General features: G+C 40.4%; 1 protein-coding gene across 7 annotated transcripts in view; it reads right to left on the reverse strand.

Annotated features, from left to right (window-relative positions):
• trioa (trio Rho guanine nucleotide exchange factor a) overlaps positions 1 to 19186 on the reverse strand; it is a 99320-nt gene that overhangs the window by 11435 nt on the left and 68699 nt on the right. For 5 of the 7 annotated variants that reach the window (XM_030147407.1, XM_030147404.1, XM_030147402.1 and 2 more), the window contains 32 exons: positions 18733 to 18882; positions 18500 to 18614; positions 18278 to 18393; positions 18013 to 18135; positions 16424 to 16618; positions 16212 to 16327; positions 15443 to 15509; positions 15205 to 15314; positions 15016 to 15085; positions 14719 to 14808; positions 14534 to 14626; positions 14299 to 14410; positions 14007 to 14197; positions 13242 to 13343; positions 12131 to 12160; positions 11645 to 11787; positions 11456 to 11555; positions 10112 to 10355; positions 9919 to 10026; positions 9491 to 9684; positions 9228 to 9398; positions 6085 to 6180; positions 4654 to 4802; positions 4498 to 4564; positions 4271 to 4374; positions 4121 to 4190; positions 3576 to 3665; positions 3397 to 3489; positions 2278 to 2328; positions 2107 to 2184; positions 1774 to 1965; positions 1247 to 1427 (listed from right to left, as the gene is read on the reverse strand). In XM_030147407.1, the coding sequence (XP_030003267.1) occupies positions 1247 to 1427; positions 1774 to 1965; positions 2107 to 2184; positions 2278 to 2328; positions 3397 to 3489; positions 3576 to 3665; positions 4121 to 4190; positions 4271 to 4374; positions 4498 to 4564; positions 4654 to 4802; positions 6085 to 6180; positions 9228 to 9398; positions 9491 to 9684; positions 9919 to 10026; positions 10112 to 10355; positions 11456 to 11555; positions 11645 to 11787; positions 12131 to 12160; positions 13242 to 13343; positions 14007 to 14197; positions 14299 to 14410; positions 14534 to 14626; positions 14719 to 14808; positions 15016 to 15085; positions 15205 to 15314; positions 15443 to 15509; positions 16212 to 16327; positions 16424 to 16618; positions 18013 to 18135; positions 18278 to 18393; positions 18500 to 18614; positions 18733 to 18882 (3811 nt within the window). The remainder of the gene's footprint in view (positions 1 to 1246; positions 1428 to 1773; positions 1966 to 2106; positions 2185 to 2277; positions 2329 to 3396; positions 3490 to 3575; positions 3666 to 4120; positions 4191 to 4270; positions 4375 to 4497; positions 4565 to 4653; positions 4803 to 6084; positions 6181 to 9227; positions 9399 to 9490; positions 9685 to 9918; positions 10027 to 10111; positions 10356 to 11455; positions 11556 to 11644; positions 11788 to 12130; positions 12161 to 13241; positions 13344 to 14006; positions 14198 to 14298; positions 14411 to 14533; positions 14627 to 14718; positions 14809 to 15015; positions 15086 to 15204; positions 15315 to 15442; positions 15510 to 16211; positions 16328 to 16423; positions 16619 to 18012; positions 18136 to 18277; positions 18394 to 18499; positions 18615 to 18732; positions 18883 to 19186) is intronic. The other 2 variants (XM_030147408.1, XM_030147403.1) reach the window with 1 other exon arrangement.

Below are 19186 nucleotides of genomic sequence, written 5' to 3' on the forward strand. Positions count from 1 at the left end.
ATACAGGTAGGATGCTGTTACAGAATGTTTGATGACTTGTTAAGAGACAGGCAGAGCAGCGATCCTGCGAGAAGGTTCTGTTCACAGTGTTGTGTGAAAACTTTCTTCTGTCAAAATGATGGACGGCCTTCAGAATTTTCCATCATTTTTTAAAAAATCCGTCAATGACCGAATATTTTCAGTTAACGCGACCTGTGACTCGTGCTGCTCCTCCTGTCACTGACCACAGTCTCCTGTCTAGGATGTGTATGGATAGAACTCAAATGCACATGAAGGGAAAAAACTGATTTATTAAAAGGAACAACAACCAAGGGGAACAAACAGGAGTCCGATGAATGAAGGATGGAGGTAAAGTCCAGGAGTCTGGTGTACTGGACTCCACAGACAGGTCTGCACAAAGCTCAGATTTTATGACCGCGAGACTCATACAGGTACATGTACTTGGTGTCACACAATGTAGGATTATGTAGGATGATAAATGTATGAACTATGAAACTTCAAATGTCCACGGAAAATTTACGGAGACCGCGTGTTCACAGTGAGCGCACCCATTGCTTGGGCATCTCATCTCCCAGGTGATGAGGTGCAGTGAAGACACTGACCCAGCGCTGCACAGACCAGACCCTTAAATACAGGGTCTACTGATGAAACAGGGGCAGCAGGTGGATGATATATCTGATTGCTGAGGGAGGGGTCCGCGAATATGCCGAAGTGGACTGGACCTCCACCTCTGCTTCCACCACGTGCATCAGCTGAGAGCGTCAGAGCTCAGACAGGGGGAAGCGGGCGGGGTTTTGGAGGGAGGCGGGTTGTTCATGTTAAAATTTTTACTAAGTGCTGTGAGAAATGACACATTGGTACGCTATAGCTTTAGGTAATACTGAAGATGATATAAATGATGCTATAACCACCGTATTGTTATGTGAAAAAAATCATGATACCATCCATGTTCATTTTGGAATGAGGTAATGGATATCCATAGATATGTGGATATCCAAAACCCAGCCATGTTGAATTCAGGCAAGTTGAGCTGATAGCATCAGCGGAAAAGCATCAACAGAGGATTGTCTTATAGTTGAGGTCTTATCAAGTATTGAAATAACCTTCATGATACAATGGTCATACTGTATGTGCATGTATCATGGTAGTATCGTAGTATAGAAATGTGCTTTGGTGAAACATGTCCTCTGTGTGTGTGTGTGTGTGTGTGTGTGTGTGTGTGTGTGTGTGTGTGTGTTAGACCAACCGTTGAGGAAGTTGCGTTGGCTCTCAAGTATCTGGGCAATCTGAAGGGTCCAGACCTCACGCACCCCTGGGTGGGAGGAGTGAAGGACAAAGGACTCCGTAGTACCGTTGGACAAGCGAGAAGTCAGCATGAACTTACAGGGATCACCTTCAATGTTCTCCTCCAAACCCAAACAGCTTATCTAGAGGGTGAAAAGGCAGGAATTAGTGAAAATGGAACATGTATGACTCATTTAACATTTTATAGTACAGAAGTTATTGAACAATTGTGGTATCATACATATATCTAGTTTAAGAGTATGAGGAATTTTATTATCTTGTTTATTTTTTCATGTATGGTTTAAGTTAATTTACAAATAGATTAATCTCTAACAGTGTTCTTTCTCCACCACAAGAGGGAGCACTGAGCTATGCTGAAGTTTAGATTAGTGGCTCGTTATTACATCCTTAATTCCACATGGATTAAGTTGTAATCTACTTTAAAAGTTACAATCAATTCTATACACCGCTGCCTTTGTGTGTTTGTACCTTGATGCTGTTTTTATAGAGGAAACCTGGCAGTGAGAAACCTTTCTTCTTGTCTAAGGGTTCACTGAAGATCACCAGCTGTTCAAAGAGGAAGACTCTCCTCTCCTTCATCCGGCCGAGCAGACCGCCCTCTGGGTCAGACACCATAAACGTGTCCTGCAGCAGAAGACGACCCTGAGCCACAATCTTCCCCTGGAAAAGGAGGTGGACAAGGTAAGAGTCGGAAGCAGCTGACAGAGATGAAGTAGGAGTTACTAACAATGTGGTTTATAGAAGACATTGTGTTTACAGGTAGACTGGAAAACTACAAGTCACAAAAAACTTATTTCTTACATCAAATCCCTGAAGTCTTCCAACATTCATCATGTCATTGCATCTTTTTGGGACGATGCACATGACCTCCACTGCTTTCTGTAAGAATTACAAATAAAAAAAAAAGATTATGTGATTACTTATCACATCTGACTTGGCTTAAAAAGCAGCACAGGCTGCATCTTATCTTACCTCCAACTCCATAGACTCCAGCCCAGCCTTCTTCGAGTGTTTCAGGAAATCCTATAAGCAAACACAAAAAGACACATTATGTAAAGAAATATCAACAATTTATTTACAGGGTTCCTACAGGTCTCTACAAGTTAAATTTAAGACTTTTTAGGACCTTTTGAAGACTACTTAGAACAGAATTTAATGCCCAATTCACAGTCTATTTCATGGCCATACTGGCAAAAATTTGTGACTCCTAGAATTTAGGAAAACATATTTATTTACTTCAATGTTTTGATTCCCACCGTTCCAAGTCATTTCTCACCAGGGGGCTGCAAAGTTAAATAGCGATATTTGGTTCCTAATTTCAGTATCAATTGTCAGACTGGAATGGGTGGAGCTGTGTAGACCAGTGTTTCTCAACCTTTTTTGAACAAAAAAAAATTTGTGACCGGTGGGGGGGGGAGTATGTGCTTCTGTTATACATCGGACATGGGCTCCTTACACTGGAAGGGGGGGCGAGTGATGTATAATGCTGTAATGTACAACAGTGACTCACACCCCCCATCTGTGCCTGAGCACCCCCCTCTCAGCTTTCTTGTCCCAAACGCCCCCCGAAGATGTCCCAACGCCCCCTGGGGGGTGGAAACACTGGTGCAGACTCACGTTACTTTGCAGCTTGGACATTTCCCAGAGACATTTAAAGCAGGGGTGTCCAATCTTGGTCCTCGAGGGCCGGTATCCTGCATGTTTTAGATGTATCCCTCTTCTAACACACCTGATTCAAATGATAAGCCTATCATCAAGCTCTGCAGAAGCCTGATAACGACTGTCAGGTGTGTTGGAAGAGGGAAATATCTGAAACATGCAGGATACCAGCCCTCAAGGACCGGGATTGGACACCCCTGATTTAAACACATTTAAGGTAGTTTATGGCAACATTGGTTAAGATCTACCATACCAAATTTAATACTGTTTAAAGACTTTTTTAAGGCATTAAGTGCAGATTTGTAAATTCAAGACTTTTAAGACCCCATGTGAACCCTGTATTTAGTCTCATGAACAACCCAGTTAATATCAGCGTCAACACATGGAGCAGGTGGAGCGCTAGGTCCCTCTGCTGTAGATGAGAGGACCAACCTTCAGCAGCAGCTGGTACTTCATGATCCTCTGGACCGGCTTTATGAGCAGGTCAGTGATCTGCAGTCTGTGGCCGAGCCGCTGCTTCAGGTCCTAGACAGGATTAAAGGTCAGAGGTCACTGGAGAGCCTCACACTGTTTCTATTGACCACTTTGATGAGTAAATGAGCGACTCATACCTCAAAGTAGGTGTCGATGTACTCTGAGACGATGTGCTCCGATTTGGGCTTGTTTTGACAGTAGACGACGTACATGTTGAGTCTTCGTTCCTGAATACAGACCAGAGTTATACGATGACTAAATATAAATGAGTGAATGCATGACTGTTTTATTTTGGACATTAAAAGCACAATACATCACCAAATTAACAACATAAGACAATAAGAAAATAAATTTATTCTATAATTCAAAAGAATTACTTAATTTTAGTGGTATTTACACATCTGAAAAGGAGTGGGAAGAAGTTAAACACTTGTTTAATCCCACCCCTTTATTACAATACCACACACAAACTATATTGATCTATATTAATACAACAATGTCAATATCAATCAATATAGTCAATATAAGTCTACATTATAATCCACTACATATGTGCTAAATGTAAACCCATATAAGTATGATTGGCTGTAATTTATAGATATATATAATTTTACAAATAATTTATACTATATATGATTATCTCAATGCAAATAAAGCAGATTAAACCTCAATGAGAACAAACCTGCTTGAGAAACAGTGGTCCGAGTCTGTCAGGGTCCTCCAAACACTTCTCCAACTCCAAGAGAAAAAAACTGACAGATGACAAGAGAAGGACATTAGCTCCCAGTGATCTATGCCTTTGTTGTATTTTCTCAGTGTATGTACTGCTTACTCTTTGTGCCAGTCGTAGATTTGATGGATGTTGCCAAACACAATTTTGTCTTTGCCCTTCATATCATCAGGGACGCCCTCTTCCTTCATCCGACTCATGTAGCCCTTCAGAGAGATACATCCAGCTTCTATTTACACATGTCTTCAATTCTTTCTGTCTGTGATATTTGAAATGCTGGAAGTTCAACTGTAGTCAGCTTAATGACTGTTTAATAATCATCAACTGACCTCCACGACCAGGCTCAGGTCTCTAACGTAGTCTCTCTCCGTCTCCACCAACTCCAGCAGAATGTAACTACAGCAAAGAAAAACAGCTGAGACCCAAAACCGAGACTAGTGGAACCAATCGGAATACCACAGGGTGTATGCCACTTTAGCACTTACTGTCTTTTCTTGAGGACGCTGGTCCTGCGTTCATCCATCTCTTCGATGGGGGATGAGGAGGAGAGGAGGGAGTTGTCTGAGGGGTTGAAGGAGGGGGAGCTGCTGTCGCCCTGTTCGACTGACAGTGAGCTGGGTCTGTCCTCCAGAGCCTGAACCAGGAAACACAGAGGGAAAAACAAAGGTCAGAGGTTTACATCAGGAAGAACATCAGGGCCATAGATACTGTATGTAGATGTTCTCAACAGAATAGAATAGAATAGAATAGAATAGAATAACAAACTCAAAATGCTGAGTTTTGACAATCTAATTTTATAGTCAAATTTACAAGTCATTTTCAAAATTTTTAATAATACTGCTCCGCCTCCATTAAAGACATTTATTCAACTTTGTTCAGAACAAACGACCCGGAGTTCTAGGTCCATGGCTCACAGAAACTTTTCTTTTAAAACCATCAAACAATGGAACCACCTGCCGGACAGTCTGAAGTTGCCTATTGATCTAATAGTTATTCACAAAATTAAAAAAAAAAAAAAAAATCAATTCCCAACCGTGCCTTAGCTTTGTTTAATGTATTAATCATCATAATGTCCATGTGTTAAAAACACAAATCTACAGTTTTGTACTTGAAATTGTCTTTCAGGAATAAAATATGGTAACTCTTATATAGGTTTGATAAGATGGATTACTCATTTATTTTATACTATTCATCAACTCATTGTCCTTGTGTCTAGTTGAATGTTTGTTTATATTAGGTTTATGTTTAAGTGTGTTCATGTTTATGTTGAAATTGTACGGCATGAGCTAAGAAAATAGAAGCCAAATTCCTTGTATGTGTTCACATACTTGGCCAATAAAGTTGAATCTGGTTCTGAAAACAAATGACAAAAGCGCAGGTTGGCGGATGTCTTTAAGATATGCGTTATTATTACAGGTATATATTGATTTAAGTGCGTTTACACAACAGATTTATAAATCTTACAATAGAATGAAAATTAAAAGTGGATGTATTCTAATACGCTAATAGTTTTGAGGCCCAGACACAATTATTTCTTTTCTTTAAATCCCATTCAGTCAATTAATTCATAGAGTTTCACATTTTGACTCAATACTGTATCTTGAAAACAATGGCAAAGCAGCACATTTGAACGAAATTTGGCAAACTTTCACTTTTATTCTGGAAGTATTTTGTGTGTAGACTAATGTAATGAGTTTTGATCAGAGAAATGAAACATAGTGAGAAATGTTGACAGGTGCACATATTTTTTTTTCTGTCTTTAAAGTGTTTCAGGCAGTTTTTTTTTCATATATGATCATGTTGTGATGACAACACTATTCACCCAGCAGCTGAAAACTTTTAGCATTTTTACATTTTACATATATAATTCATATACATAAAACACACATGACTGAACCAAACCCTCATTTTCCTACCATCTTGCTTTTGACCAACTCCTCGATGGCGCTCACCAACTCTGCAGCACTGGGAGTCTCTGAACTGGACGGACGAACAGACAGACGAGACGAGGTCTGCGCAGAAATATAGAGGAAGAGGAGGAGGAGGGAGGAAGATCAAGAATGAGATGCAGATAATTCAAAATGTCTTAGCTCTAATGCTGCTCTTTGGCTAGTGTGATGCAAACTCTCCAGCTAATGTAAAGATCTACTGTAAAAAAACTCTGTAAAAAAAAAAAAAAAGTCTTCCAATTTGGTTACGTTCAAACTAAAATATTTCAATTTTAAGTGTACATAACTATAATTATACACTATAAAGGAATGTTAAAAATGTTTTATTTATCACATTTGACTTATCTTTTAACCTGTTAAAATATCTGAGAAGGAATGTTATGAACATTATTTTTTCCTTATTAGTTCTGTAAATATCAAGGTGAATGTTTCATTTTAGTTATTTGACCAAGCAATGATTTAGTGAAAATGTTTGTTAAATGTTTTAATCCGAGGATAAATTCAGAAGGATGTTTCAGCTAATGAACCCTGAATGCAAGGGCTCCAGTTCTACAGGTTTCAACAAAATGATAAGAAAAATAAGCATGTGAAACCAAAAAAAAGTGTTGATAAAAAGGTAGAAACATGAGGCTGAAATTAGGGCAAATGAAATGAAGATATGAAAAAAAGCAAAATGTCAGAAAATGCAGAGAAGTAAAAAAAACATGAAAGAAGATATCTGAATGCATTTTTAGGTGATGATGATGAGGAGCAGCCGCTGAAACAAAAAAAAAAATTAAAAAAGGATGCTAACAGAGCAGGAATGAAAGGTGTGTATACATGTATGTATATATAGTTCAGGAGACTCTCACCCTTGCTGTGCTGTGTGTGCTTCAAGACTTTCCCCAATTAGGTTTTCTGGGTGAGGCTGTGTGCCCTTCTGGCCTCGCCAGCATTTAGAGATGCCAATTACTCGCATGGGTAATGAGGTTAACGCACAGAGGGTAAAAGGGAGATGAGGACGAGCGGAGGGTAGTGAGGGGTCAGGGATGACGGGAACAGGGGACGAGCTTTCAGATTTTCCCCTCAGCATGGGGTCACCACCATATTATCATACATAGGAGCTTCTCACATGGCCGACAGAGCAGGTGTTTTCGTTTTGAGTTTCACTACGAACCTCCTCAAAACATAAGGTATAACCAACCATGCAGAAGAGCTTCAATGCTGTTAAATGTCCTTAAAATCTGTTGGTGTAAGGTTTAGTAATTTATTGATATTTTGTTCAAATGTTCTCACTCATCTATCCGATGATTCTACTTTACAGCTGTGTGCTCAAGAGCCAAGGCAGAAATTACACATTGAAGTGAGTGAAATTAAAAAGAAATTCAAGAAAGGTTGGAAAAATATTTTAAAAAAAAGAGCAAATTTTAGGAAAAGGAGAGGAGGAGTCTAAAAAGCTGCTAGAGTTATTTCCTGTCAATCTGGAGACTGGTAGAAACCAAAGATAAAAGTCCTCAGAAAAGAGCATTTAAAGCTGAAGAGGGAAAAACAGAGCGTTAAGGAAGTTGACTGAGGGAAGAGACAGAGGGGGAAGAGCGGGACTTTTCAGATGGAGAGATATGGAAACTGAGACAAAGCAAAGACAGGACATAAATCAAGGTAATGCTACAGCATGGCAAACAGCAAACGATACAACCAGGAAACAAAACAAAAGAGAAACAGAAATTAGTGTCAGAGGAGTCTCCGCTTTAGTCGAGGAGGAGACGTGAACTGCCTGAAAACTGTCACTGTCTACGGCTTTAGAAGGGAGGTGAGACTGTGATGCAACATGCCAAGATAAAATGTCATGTACAACAGAAACGTTCAAGTCCTTTAAACTTTTTTGGTAAGAGTGGAAGAATAAAACTGAAATGAGTGAGAAATGTTCATCTCAGAACCAAAAATTATAACAATGACAAGAAAACAACACTACATAGGTAATAAGGTAAGTTCTGTGTCAGAATGCTTTAGTTTGTCCAAATAGTACATTTGACCCGGACAAAGGAACTGCAATTGAGTCACCGATTTAACCCATAAAGACCCAGTGCTACTTTTGTGGCAGTTCTCAAATAAATTTTTCTCTCTATTTAACCTTTCTTAAGTGATTTACCACCATTTATTATATTATCCTCTATATTTTTTTTTCTTTTTTTTTGTCCTTTACTGTAAATCTTGTATTTTCCTATATTTAATTTCCTACATTTAATGTAGATGTTCATAAAAACTCAGGTTAAATTCAAAGGTCATTATATCAAAACAAAGAAAACTGAAGAAAAAGTGGCATTTTCAGTCAAATCTATCATTAACTGAACATAAACCCAGTGTCTCCATCCACTGTCATTGATCCAACTCCATGGGTTTTACTGGTGAATCAATGTTGTAGAAGATGACAGTGTTTCCACGGTCACTACGGAGCTTCTGAACGTCCAAATGGCTCATATCTGATGACCATGAAAAGATGACAAACTGCATTTTACACCAATTATTTACATGTATTGATAGGATCAGTGAATTTATTTATTTATTTATTTATTTAATAGGGACAGTGCATATTAATGAACATCTACAACAATTGCTGCTGTAAATATGCCAGATTGTAGCAGCAGTGCTAATTTCCATCTGTAGTCCCTAGGCAATCAACAGGTATTAAACAGTTCAGATCAGTATTTTGGTCACCAGTGGATGTTTGGGTCTTTATGGGTTAAGCTGAATACTAGATAGTGAATAGATGAAACCTGCACCATTATCCACAGAAACAGAAAATCCACAGGTGAGACTCTCTTGAGAATAGGGCTGTATGTAAACCCATCATTACTGGCTGTGTTAAGGTCAAAACATGCCTTAGACCTGAGCGGAAGTAGCAGAAGTTGTTCTTATGGGGTTCCTCTATTTACATTAGTATTTAATGGGGATTTTAAAAGGGAATGATGAAAATCTCAAAAGCAGGAACATTTCAGAATTAAACAAATCCTTAAACATGTACAGTTTGAGTTCCCTCCACATATCACCATCCCTTTTCTCTAATCCCTCCTTCCACTTGATTCTATGACAGGTTTCCCCGTTCCCCATTGGAGCGTCCTTTGCCCCCTTACCTTGTCATCCTGTGAGTCTGGCTGTAGCAGGCTGTGCTGCTGGATGGCCATAGGTGGAGGCAGAGGAACAGCATCAGCACCTTCCTCACCTTCCTCCTCCCCACAGCTCTGCATGCCTGAAGAACTGGACTTCGACAAAGTGCCGCTTGAGAGACCCTCGTTACGAACCCTCTGCAACACGCAGAAAAAGCAAACGGAGATTAAACCACTGCACTTTACAGGAAAGTAACACCTTGGGCATGTGAAGCACCGTGTCCACCCACCTCTTCCACAGTCTCATCCTGAGGCGTGGCGGCACTGTCGTCTGAGTCTTTCTGCGAGCCCATTGTCATCTCCCCGCTCTTCCTCACCTCACGACTCTTCTTGTGTTTGTGAGCGAGCTTCTTCACATGACCGTCTGCCTTCCCACTGCTGAGCCGTCGCACTGGACTTGTAAGCCACTTTCGAAGGGTGTTACCTTAAAGAAGAACAACAAAAAAACATCGAACTCATCCAACAGCTCTGAGGAATAGCATTTATACACAACACAAAAAATATCACTAGGAAGTAAACCCACAGAGTTAATGAGTTTGGATTAATTCAGTTGTTTCTTATACTCTCAGAAGTGCAGTTGTTTCTGAGGTGGTTACTTTAGCAGTAAAGGGTTTCGGAGGAGACATTGCGTAGTGTCATGTAGGTCCAGTCATCTCACCTGGACGTTTTGGTCCTGGTGAAGTATGGGAACCGATGCCATGACCAGGCTGGAGCGTTGCAGATGACCCTGGCATGATGGAGTCGTTGCTGCAGACTGACAGTGTATCTATGGAGCACAGTGATTCCAGTTAAAGAGTTTATTTTTTCCACTTTAAATGTGATCTCAGTCAGACCCAGCACGTATTTTGTACCTTTGTGATTGAAGATACCCTCCATCTCCATGGAGGACCTGGAATGGGCAATGCAGAGCATGGAGCAGGGGACCAGACCCTCCTGAGCTGGGGAGCGGTCCGTGGTCCTGACTAGACACCAGTCTGGCTTGTCATGGCAACGCTCAAGAACCTCAACCGTCTGACCGCGCCGCACTGTCAGCTCGTTGCTGTTGCTGGCCATGAAGTCGTGTATCACCACTGTCAGCTCACAGCCACCAGAGAGCTGGGACAGAAAAGGACGAGACCATCACTAAGACCTGTTTGTTTCACCATATGATGTTCTGATGCACAGGAAAAAGAAACATTGGGCCTGTTTGCATCCATTACCTCAGTGACTATTTTTACAGCAGTACTTATGGCCTCAGGAGCTACTGTTTAACACCAAACAACACAAAGGCACATAAACTAGGACAAAGTGTTGATTCAGTGATAACTATGATCTACAGCTTCTGACATCAAGTTGTTAACATTAGAATATTACAGCAATCTCGTATTTCATGGGCCAGTGTGTAATTTTCAAAGCGATGGTGCACTAAATGTAAAAATTATTAGTAGTCATCTAACCCAATTTATTTACTTGGCACCAATGTAACACTGTTGATGTTATGGTCCTGTTGGTGCAGTGTATCATGGAGAACTGGCTACAGATGAAAAAAAATCCCCAAAAAACCTGTATTGTTTGCCCCTCCTCATCCTCCACGCGATCTAACCTTCCCAAACTGCACCATGCTAACCTCATGTAACCTCATGTCACTGCACTACCTGTTACACTTTATGTTGCACTTTCACAGGTATAATTGCACCATTTGCATTTGCACTGTTTATTTTTGGACTTTTTTTTCTATTTCTACTTGTTTTTACAAATTTGGCATTCTGTGGACAGCAAATCAAGAATTTTATTGTTTCTTCACAGTGCATATGACAATGCTTTAAATCTTGAGTCTAACTGCTATTTTATGGAGGATTTTGTGTCTACTATGAGCCAAGATAGAAGTTGTAACTTATGTTTTAACTGGTGCAACCCTTTAAGTGTTATTAGCACACAAACCAATAACACTAATAGCTGATGCTTATTTTACATTTCTTACATTTTTTATTACTTTTGTATTTATCTTATACCGGAAAGACAACAATTGCCGGCAAAGAATTCCATGTATGTGTTTATGTACTTAACAGATAAAGCTGATTCTGATCAACCTCAGCTATGTTTGAACTCACAGATAACAGGAGCCACCTAGCTCTGGATTTTAAAGTAAACCTCCAACTACAGAGAACGGGCAGTTTACAAGAATATTATGAGGTTTTCTGGAGTGTGTGTCTCACCTTGTCGCTGTCCAGGGTGTTTTGAGAGGTGCGGGATGCCAGGGAGATGGTGTCTGGTTGACTGCTGCCCTCACCCTGACTGTCCAGATCCTCTCCATCCCTACAAGACCAAGAAGATTAGCACAGGCTGTAAACATTTTCCATTCTATTTTTAAGCATTCACCGTTTTGTGGTCATCTCGTGTTTTACCTTCGTCCCTTGTGGTGCTTGGCTGTGGTCGCTTTGGGGATATGAATGGGTTCCTTCAGGGCTCCTCTCAGGTGGATGGTACGCTCCTGGATCACCTCTCTGATGTGCTTGATCCAGTCTTGCTTGTTCTCGATGCTAGACGCCTGTTATTGGTTTGCGGTGAAGATAGTTCAAGCAGTCAGAGTTTAGTGTCGTCTAGAAACGAACGTCTGTGGGAATTGTTCTCAGGATGAATGTTTCACACAAGTCTGAGGTCACCTCCTCCTGTCATCTCTTATGAAATGAACTGCAGTTGAAAATAATCTGCCGGTGTGAATGTACCTACTGTATTTTGATGAGATCTTACACGCTAAAATAATCCCAAACCTCTACATTTTATAATATGATTGTGCTGTTTACATATTTTTGTGAAGTGATGATAAGAGTGTGTGCTTCAGACTTGTGAGAAGTGGCTGAGGGCTGTGTTGTGGGATAGTTTGTACTCACCATTGCTCCATGTTTGGATCCCTGACTTAGCTTTGAATTTAAAATATAAAATAGAAAATTTCACTGGTTTTGTTGAGAAAGTGTTCATGACATTTTCTTAATTTTGACAAAAACTTTCGACAGGATAGAGACATACAACACTGATAATTTGCCTCCACAGTGTAGACCAATTGAACGTGTAGCAGACCATAATGGATGATTCCTGTGTTTGTGTAGTTAGTAATGAGACACACTTCATTTACACTGCACATACCACATGACTGCTTCTCAGCGGTTAGTTTAGTAGTCACCATGTAAGAGTTGTAACGCTCAGAATTAAATGTGGAGTTTGGCTTCATGCTGCTCCAACAGCTGACACAAATTCTAATCCGTCTGTGGCCGTGCTCAAAAAAAAGATGTTTGACAGTTAGTGTGGCCAAAAAACACAAAAACAAAAAAATCACAAAATTTTGTTCCTTACATCGTCAGACACAATCAAATTGTTAAAAAGTGCAGAGAAAGACCTCTCCACACTTTGATACAGCGGCACACAGTCAGGATGAGTGATTGTTGTGGGCGTTAAAGAGCTGAATCAGTGTCAGCGGCGTTGGTGGAAGCATGTCGACCCACAGAGAGATTAGAGATACAAACATCCACAGAAAAACACAGCCCCGGATATACACATGTGTCCGTGTTTGTTAAAAAGATGGAACAAAAGCTAACCAGCAGACAGAAAACAGGAGACAGACAGAAGACAGAGAGAGAGAGAATGGGGAGAAATCAAAGAGACAGACGAGGAGTTTGTGACTGGAGAAAAACTTCTGGGCTGCTTTAAAGAAGCTCATGCAACCAAATGAGACGCCAGAGAGCAGAAGAGAAGACAGAGACAGGAGAGAGCTGAATGTGCAGAGGGTTGCACCGATATTATAGAAACCTGTAAACTGTTGGATTTTACAGGATTTTGCATTTATAGATTTTAACATTCTGTCAGGTTTAAAGTCTAAGCACTTGTTGTAAAACAACAAAATGTTGAAGTTAGTTTACAAATGTTTATCAAAATTTTTGCTAACACATATCAGTCCAACCCAAAGGCAGTTTTCAAAGGAAACAGAAGAGAGGGGGACGGTTTTACCTTAAGCACAATCTTGTTGTCAGAGGTCGGGGTGCGTCCCACCCAAAGAGCAAATTTACAGGGGTCTCCCTCTACGTGCTCCGTCACCCCCAGCTCTGATGTCTGATGAGAGAAAGGAGTCATATGAGAGGTGAAAGAAAATTAAACCTACATATATTCATCATCGCTGAAGAAAAGGAGCTTGGTGAAATACAAATAAAGGGATTCCTTGAAACCTGAGAGCCAGCTTTTATGGGCGGGCGGTCCGGACATGTTCCAAACAGCTTTTTATTGCTTTAAATACAATTTTGTCTTAGTGTCTTAGACTACAGTAGATGGTGGCTATGATGGGAAAGTAAACATTTGATTAAAACATTTTTTTCGTTATGTAGCAGAAACGTGCCCTTTAGTGTGGTACAAAGACTGACAACAAAAGGGAGTGAAACCCAAGTGTGTGACACGTCTGACCTACAGTATCAAAAATGAAATGTCATTTAGAACTGAAATACTTTTCACCTAGCGATGAAGGTCTTACAAACAAAATAATCATCTAGTCATGATGCTCATTCAATTTATTACCAAATTAATGTGTGTATAGATTGATTAGAAAAGATCAAAATGATCATGAAAATGTGTTTAAAAAGCCCTTTCTTTAAATGTGGGTCACAACTTGAAGATCATGAGAAAAAGTATATTCCAAGACCAGTTGAGAACCACTGGTCTAAAGTGTTGAAAGTAAGAATAATAATAACAATAATAATCTAAACATCATCAGCATCAACTTACAAAGAGTTTGCTCTTGTAGATGTACTTGCTCCTGCCGTTGGAGTCTTTAACCTCCTTACTGAAGACCAGAGACATCTCAAAGAGGAAGAGGTGTCGTTCTCTGCCTTTACGGATCAGAGTCTTCGGATCCCAGACCTGGAAGGAATCCTGAAGGATCAGCTCGCCTTGTGACTCGATGTTTTCATCAAAACCTGGAGGCAGGAAGGAAAATTAGAGCCAAAGATTAGTTTCATAATTTGTGAGATAATTTGTGGAATCTGCCCTTAAGTGAAGCTGTGATGTGAAAACGTACCTTCGAGCATTGAAAGGTGCATGGCATCGTTGGCTTTCTTGGGAACGCTGAGCATCACCTCCAGACCGTCTTTGATCTCTCCTTTACCTTCTTCACAGCATGTCAGCAGCTCCTGAACAAGTAAACACACACAAACCATGACAACAGGCACCTCAGAGCAAACTTCAACCACCGCATTTTGGCGGTGTAATCTGTATTTATGTATAAATATGTATGTGTGATGTCAGTGATGTACCTTGAGCAGCAGTTGATACTTGGTGATTCTCTGCACAGGTTTGATCAGGTAGGAAGAGATGGAGTTGGCCAGTCGGTGCCTTTGTTGAATTTCCTTCAAACACAAACAGAGGAACAGTAATGTGATTTGTCCCGACACAACAGAAACCATCTAGTTTCATTTTACAAATAAATGGTGATTCTTACATCAAAGTAGTTCCCTGCGTGCTCCAGGATAAGCTGTGTGGAGTCGGGCTTGTTCTTACAGTAATTCACATACATCTGGAACTTATCAGCCTGGAAAAGTATTGCACAAGGGCAGGGTTATTACACCTACAACCCATCAATCAACTCAACTAGAAATCAGCTGAATGAAGGTCTTTTCCCCCTCTAATTTAAAACAAAATAGCAGTGTTTGCTTCATTAACATTTTTTCCTGGAGTTTCTTTCTGAATGGCAGCTTTGTGCAAACACAGCTGATTGTGGTGAACAAATGATACGCACCCAGGTGACAAAACAATGACCGACATCCTCTGGTAGCTGCTCATATTTCTCCAGCTCTTTGAGAAAGATGCTGACAAAATGTGAAGAGATAGATTGAAATGTGAGAGATGACAAAAACACCTGAGCTTTATCAAATGTAGAGTCACTGTACATCAAGGATATTTTTTTTGGTGTGAAATTTATTCTTACTTATGGTGGAATTCATAAAGGTCCTGCATGTTTCCAAAGATGATGTGCTCCTTGTTGATAATTCCTGGAGGAATCTCCTCCACTCCGCTAGTCATCTCCCACAAGTACGTCTGCAAGGAAGGAGATGAGATTCAGAGACAAGACCAGCCAAAATGTTTGCATATTTTGTGTGAAGAAGTGGTTGCGCAGCTCTGGCGTGGAACAGGTTGAGAGTGGTGGGCTGTGGAGCTGAACTCACATCCATGCACTCCCGCAGGTCTCGCACGTAGGCTTTTTCTGTCTGAATCAGCTCTGCCATGATGAACCTAGTCATACACACACGTGAAAAAAATAAAATTAGCAACTGTCATAGCGTCCTCATCCACAGAATGATAAATGGCCACGCCAGTCGCCCCCTTTCAGCCTGTCTGCTTTATCCATTTACACTAATGAATAATGAAGGAGTAACGGCCCATAAAATTTGGCCATAAACCAGCCGGGGATGTCTGAAATCATGCTCATGATTTGTACCGCTAATATAAAACCACGCCATCTCCTTCTCCTGTGAACTACATGTACGTCCATTTGTTCTCTGCTGGAACCTGAGTGTTGTGTCTGCAGTTCTTGTGCTGGCGCAGCAACAACAGGGTTCATGGAGGAGGAGGAAGTTAGAAACCTGCGAATCTATTATGTACATGGATTTTCATTTAACTCACCATCTCACAACCATAACAACAACAGGGTCAGTGTTGATAGTGCCTGTGACCATCTCAGTGAGGCCGCTCTGCTGTATCTACATTTTCTAATTCCCAGCACTGAGGCAGAAATTTAATTACATTAATAGTTAACCTTATTTTTCATAGCAGATGGAAAAATGCTGACTCTGAGAAGTTCTAGTCACATCGTATATTGCTGAGTTGAAGCCTTTAGCTAAATCCTTTCATCTAAAAAATGGATTTTAATATTTTTGCTGTTTCAATAAACCTGATCTTTCTCTTAATTAAACACAGACAGAAGCAATGACTTACTCTTTCCTGCGTGCCGATTTGCGCTTCTCCTCGTTCAACTCATGGGCAGCATCTCTCAGCTTGACCTCTGACCCTGGAGCCGTAGCCGGAATGATGTCCAGCTGGAGATCTTTACTCTGAAAAGACAGCACAAGAGGACGATTCAGATAGACTGAACCGACAAAAGCGGGTTCACCGGTTTCCTGCGCTGATCCAAACATACGACCACTCACTGCCTTGTTGGAGTCGGAGGAGATGCCCAGCGCTTTCTCCAGGCTGCAGCGGTACTTGTCCATGCGCAGGGAGAAGTCTCGGTAGCGTTTGTCCACGGCTGTCACCCATTTTTTGATCTCCCCGGCGTGACTGTGGCCTTTTTCGCAGAAGCCCTCAGCCAGCTGGATCAGCAGCTTCACACGCTCCTTAGTTTGCTGAAGGAAAAGGAATTTGTCTGTTTTAACATGCTTTCTATTTCTGTGCATGTGGATGTATTAGAGACTGACTAATTTACATTTGCCACTGTAGGAAAATGTAAACGCTGGATTCCAAATCTGAGATCACAATACATGAGGACATAGTAATGTGGACATGTAAAAAAACACTACTTTTCTCATCCTGCATGATTTTTTTTTTTTAATGTTTTATGTTGGTCAAATTTACTTATAGATACAAAATCTAAGCAGAGCCAAAGTTTGGGTCAGAATTGTTCAGAAATATTCCAGAAATTGCCTGAATTATCTGTCACAACCCACAAGCCCATGGGTTGTGGGTTGTGACAGTTTCCCACTTGACGAAACAACAGTAATAACAACCACATTTGGGCTGAAGCTCACTGGTACCTGGTTTCCATTTCAGAAATATCTGGATGGAATTATGGATGAGTCAAGGTTTGAAAGGACGGGATTAATTTGGAGCAACATTCTGCAACCCATCCATTCATAAGTTGCACTTCTTCCCACCCCTTTTCGGGCATGTAAATGGAAATATTGTGCTGTTCTCCTGTCTAAGATTGTTATGATTTTTGATATTTGTATTATCATGTATGTTTTGCTAGTTTGCATATATGTTAAATTTCATTGCATGTTTGGAATAAATCACTAAATCAAATCAAATCAAATGCTTTTAACTGGCTGATCATAAATTAGGGTTCTATGGAAGACACTGAATCCTAGGTTGTCAATTCTTTAGATACTGGACCACCAACAAGTTTCTCAATCAGTGATCCAAAGCAAATTCCAGTGTTCACCATTGTATCAATTTCGAATGCACCAAATGTTTTGTTTAGGTATTGAAAGCACAAAATAAATAAAAAAATGTTGCTATGGAAAAATATTGACTTGCATTATCACCAAAATCATGATGTTCTGGAGGAATTCTGCAACAGCATCAGTGTTAACCTGTGTTATTTAGCACTTTTATGATAACTGGTATTTTTATTTTTTTAAGAAACAGCTGGATACATAAATGAATCTAAAAATGCACCCCGGGTCACTTTGAAATGTCTGTGGGTGTTGAGCAACATCTGATTGGTTAAATATCAAGAGTAATTGCCTATCAAGACTAATTTACTCATTTAAAGAACATGTATTTACTATTAGATTGAATATTACTTATGTGAAAACTGACAATAAATAAATGTTCTAAATTGTACTTGATTTGACAGTTTAAAGAAATTTCAACAAAATTTTGGAGTGGATTTTGTGTAATTCTACATTTTGACACGAAGTTTTTAGTCTTACTGCAAATGTATATCCACCTTTAATTTCCGTGTCCTTCATGACTAACAGGCAGTAGATCCTGGTGTGTGTATGTACAAGTGACAAACCTTGGCTGTAATGTGGAATTCCTCATGCTCCTTCAGCAGTTCCTGTGTGTGGTGGATGCTGGAGCCGGTGGAGGTGTGTGTAGACAGGTAAAACTCCCCGGTGTCGTGAATCCACTCCAGAGCCTGGGATAAAATGGGATAAGACAAGACAAAACTTTATTTATCCCACCGTGGGGTAATTTCACAGGTAACAAGCAAGTGCAGAGAAAGGTTATGGATGTGCATGAGCATGTTTAATAGACACAGAATTAAATGTGTTTCATACCTGTTTGGCACTGCGTTCGAACACCACATACTGCTGACACTGGTCTAAACGTCGTTTCCTCATGGTCCAGAAGTGAAGAACACGGTTTTCTCTCTGCAGCAGCTCATTCAGGATGTCTACGCACAACAGCAGCAACACACAGGGCATTGAACACCTCACTCAGCTAACAAATCTGACTGGAAAACAAAAAAGAAACACACACATGTTCCTGCTGATACTGACTTTTAACCTGTTGCTCTGGTGCTTTGACGTGGCTCAGCATCCCAGGCATGTTGACGCTGTTCCTGTGCATGTACTTGAGGAAGACATCTGCGTTTCTTCTGGCTAAAGTGCACGCCTGACGAACAGAAGTACATACATTAAACATAAAATAAGTCAAGGTGAGCACACACTGAAATCAGAAAGTAAATAAAGGTTCAGGAGCAGCTTAGTTGTGGTGGTGTTTACAGTCTTACCTTCAGGAAGGCCTCTTTCTGCTCTAGATGTTTACTGATCATGGGGGTGACATGATCAGTCTCACAGTTGGGTCCCAGTTTGTCGGCTCCTCCACACCAGTCCTCCTCTCTTTTGTACTCCTGCTCCAGACTCTCCAACACACTGCAGACCTGTAAGAGAAATGCTATGAGTCTCCTAACCCTCAGTGGCACAGCATCATGAAGCCACATCAATCCAAACTTATTAAAAATGATCCCTAAGAACAGGGGTGTCAAACATAAAGCCGCGGGCCAAAACTGGCCCTCCAAAGGGTCCAATCTGGCCTGTGAGATGAATTAGTGAAATGAAAAATTTAGGGTTAAACTCCAAAATGTACATTTACAAACTATCATTTATATCATATTATATCATGTCTATATATACACAATTATATGTGTAGATATGTGTGTATAGGTGTATGTATGTCTCCCCTAT

The sequence above is a fragment of the Sphaeramia orbicularis genome, chromosome 11, assembly GCF_902148855.1.
Source record: "Sphaeramia orbicularis chromosome 11, fSphaOr1.1, whole genome shotgun sequence".
Taxonomy (NCBI): Eukaryota; Metazoa; Chordata; class Actinopteri; order Kurtiformes; family Apogonidae; genus Sphaeramia; species Sphaeramia orbicularis.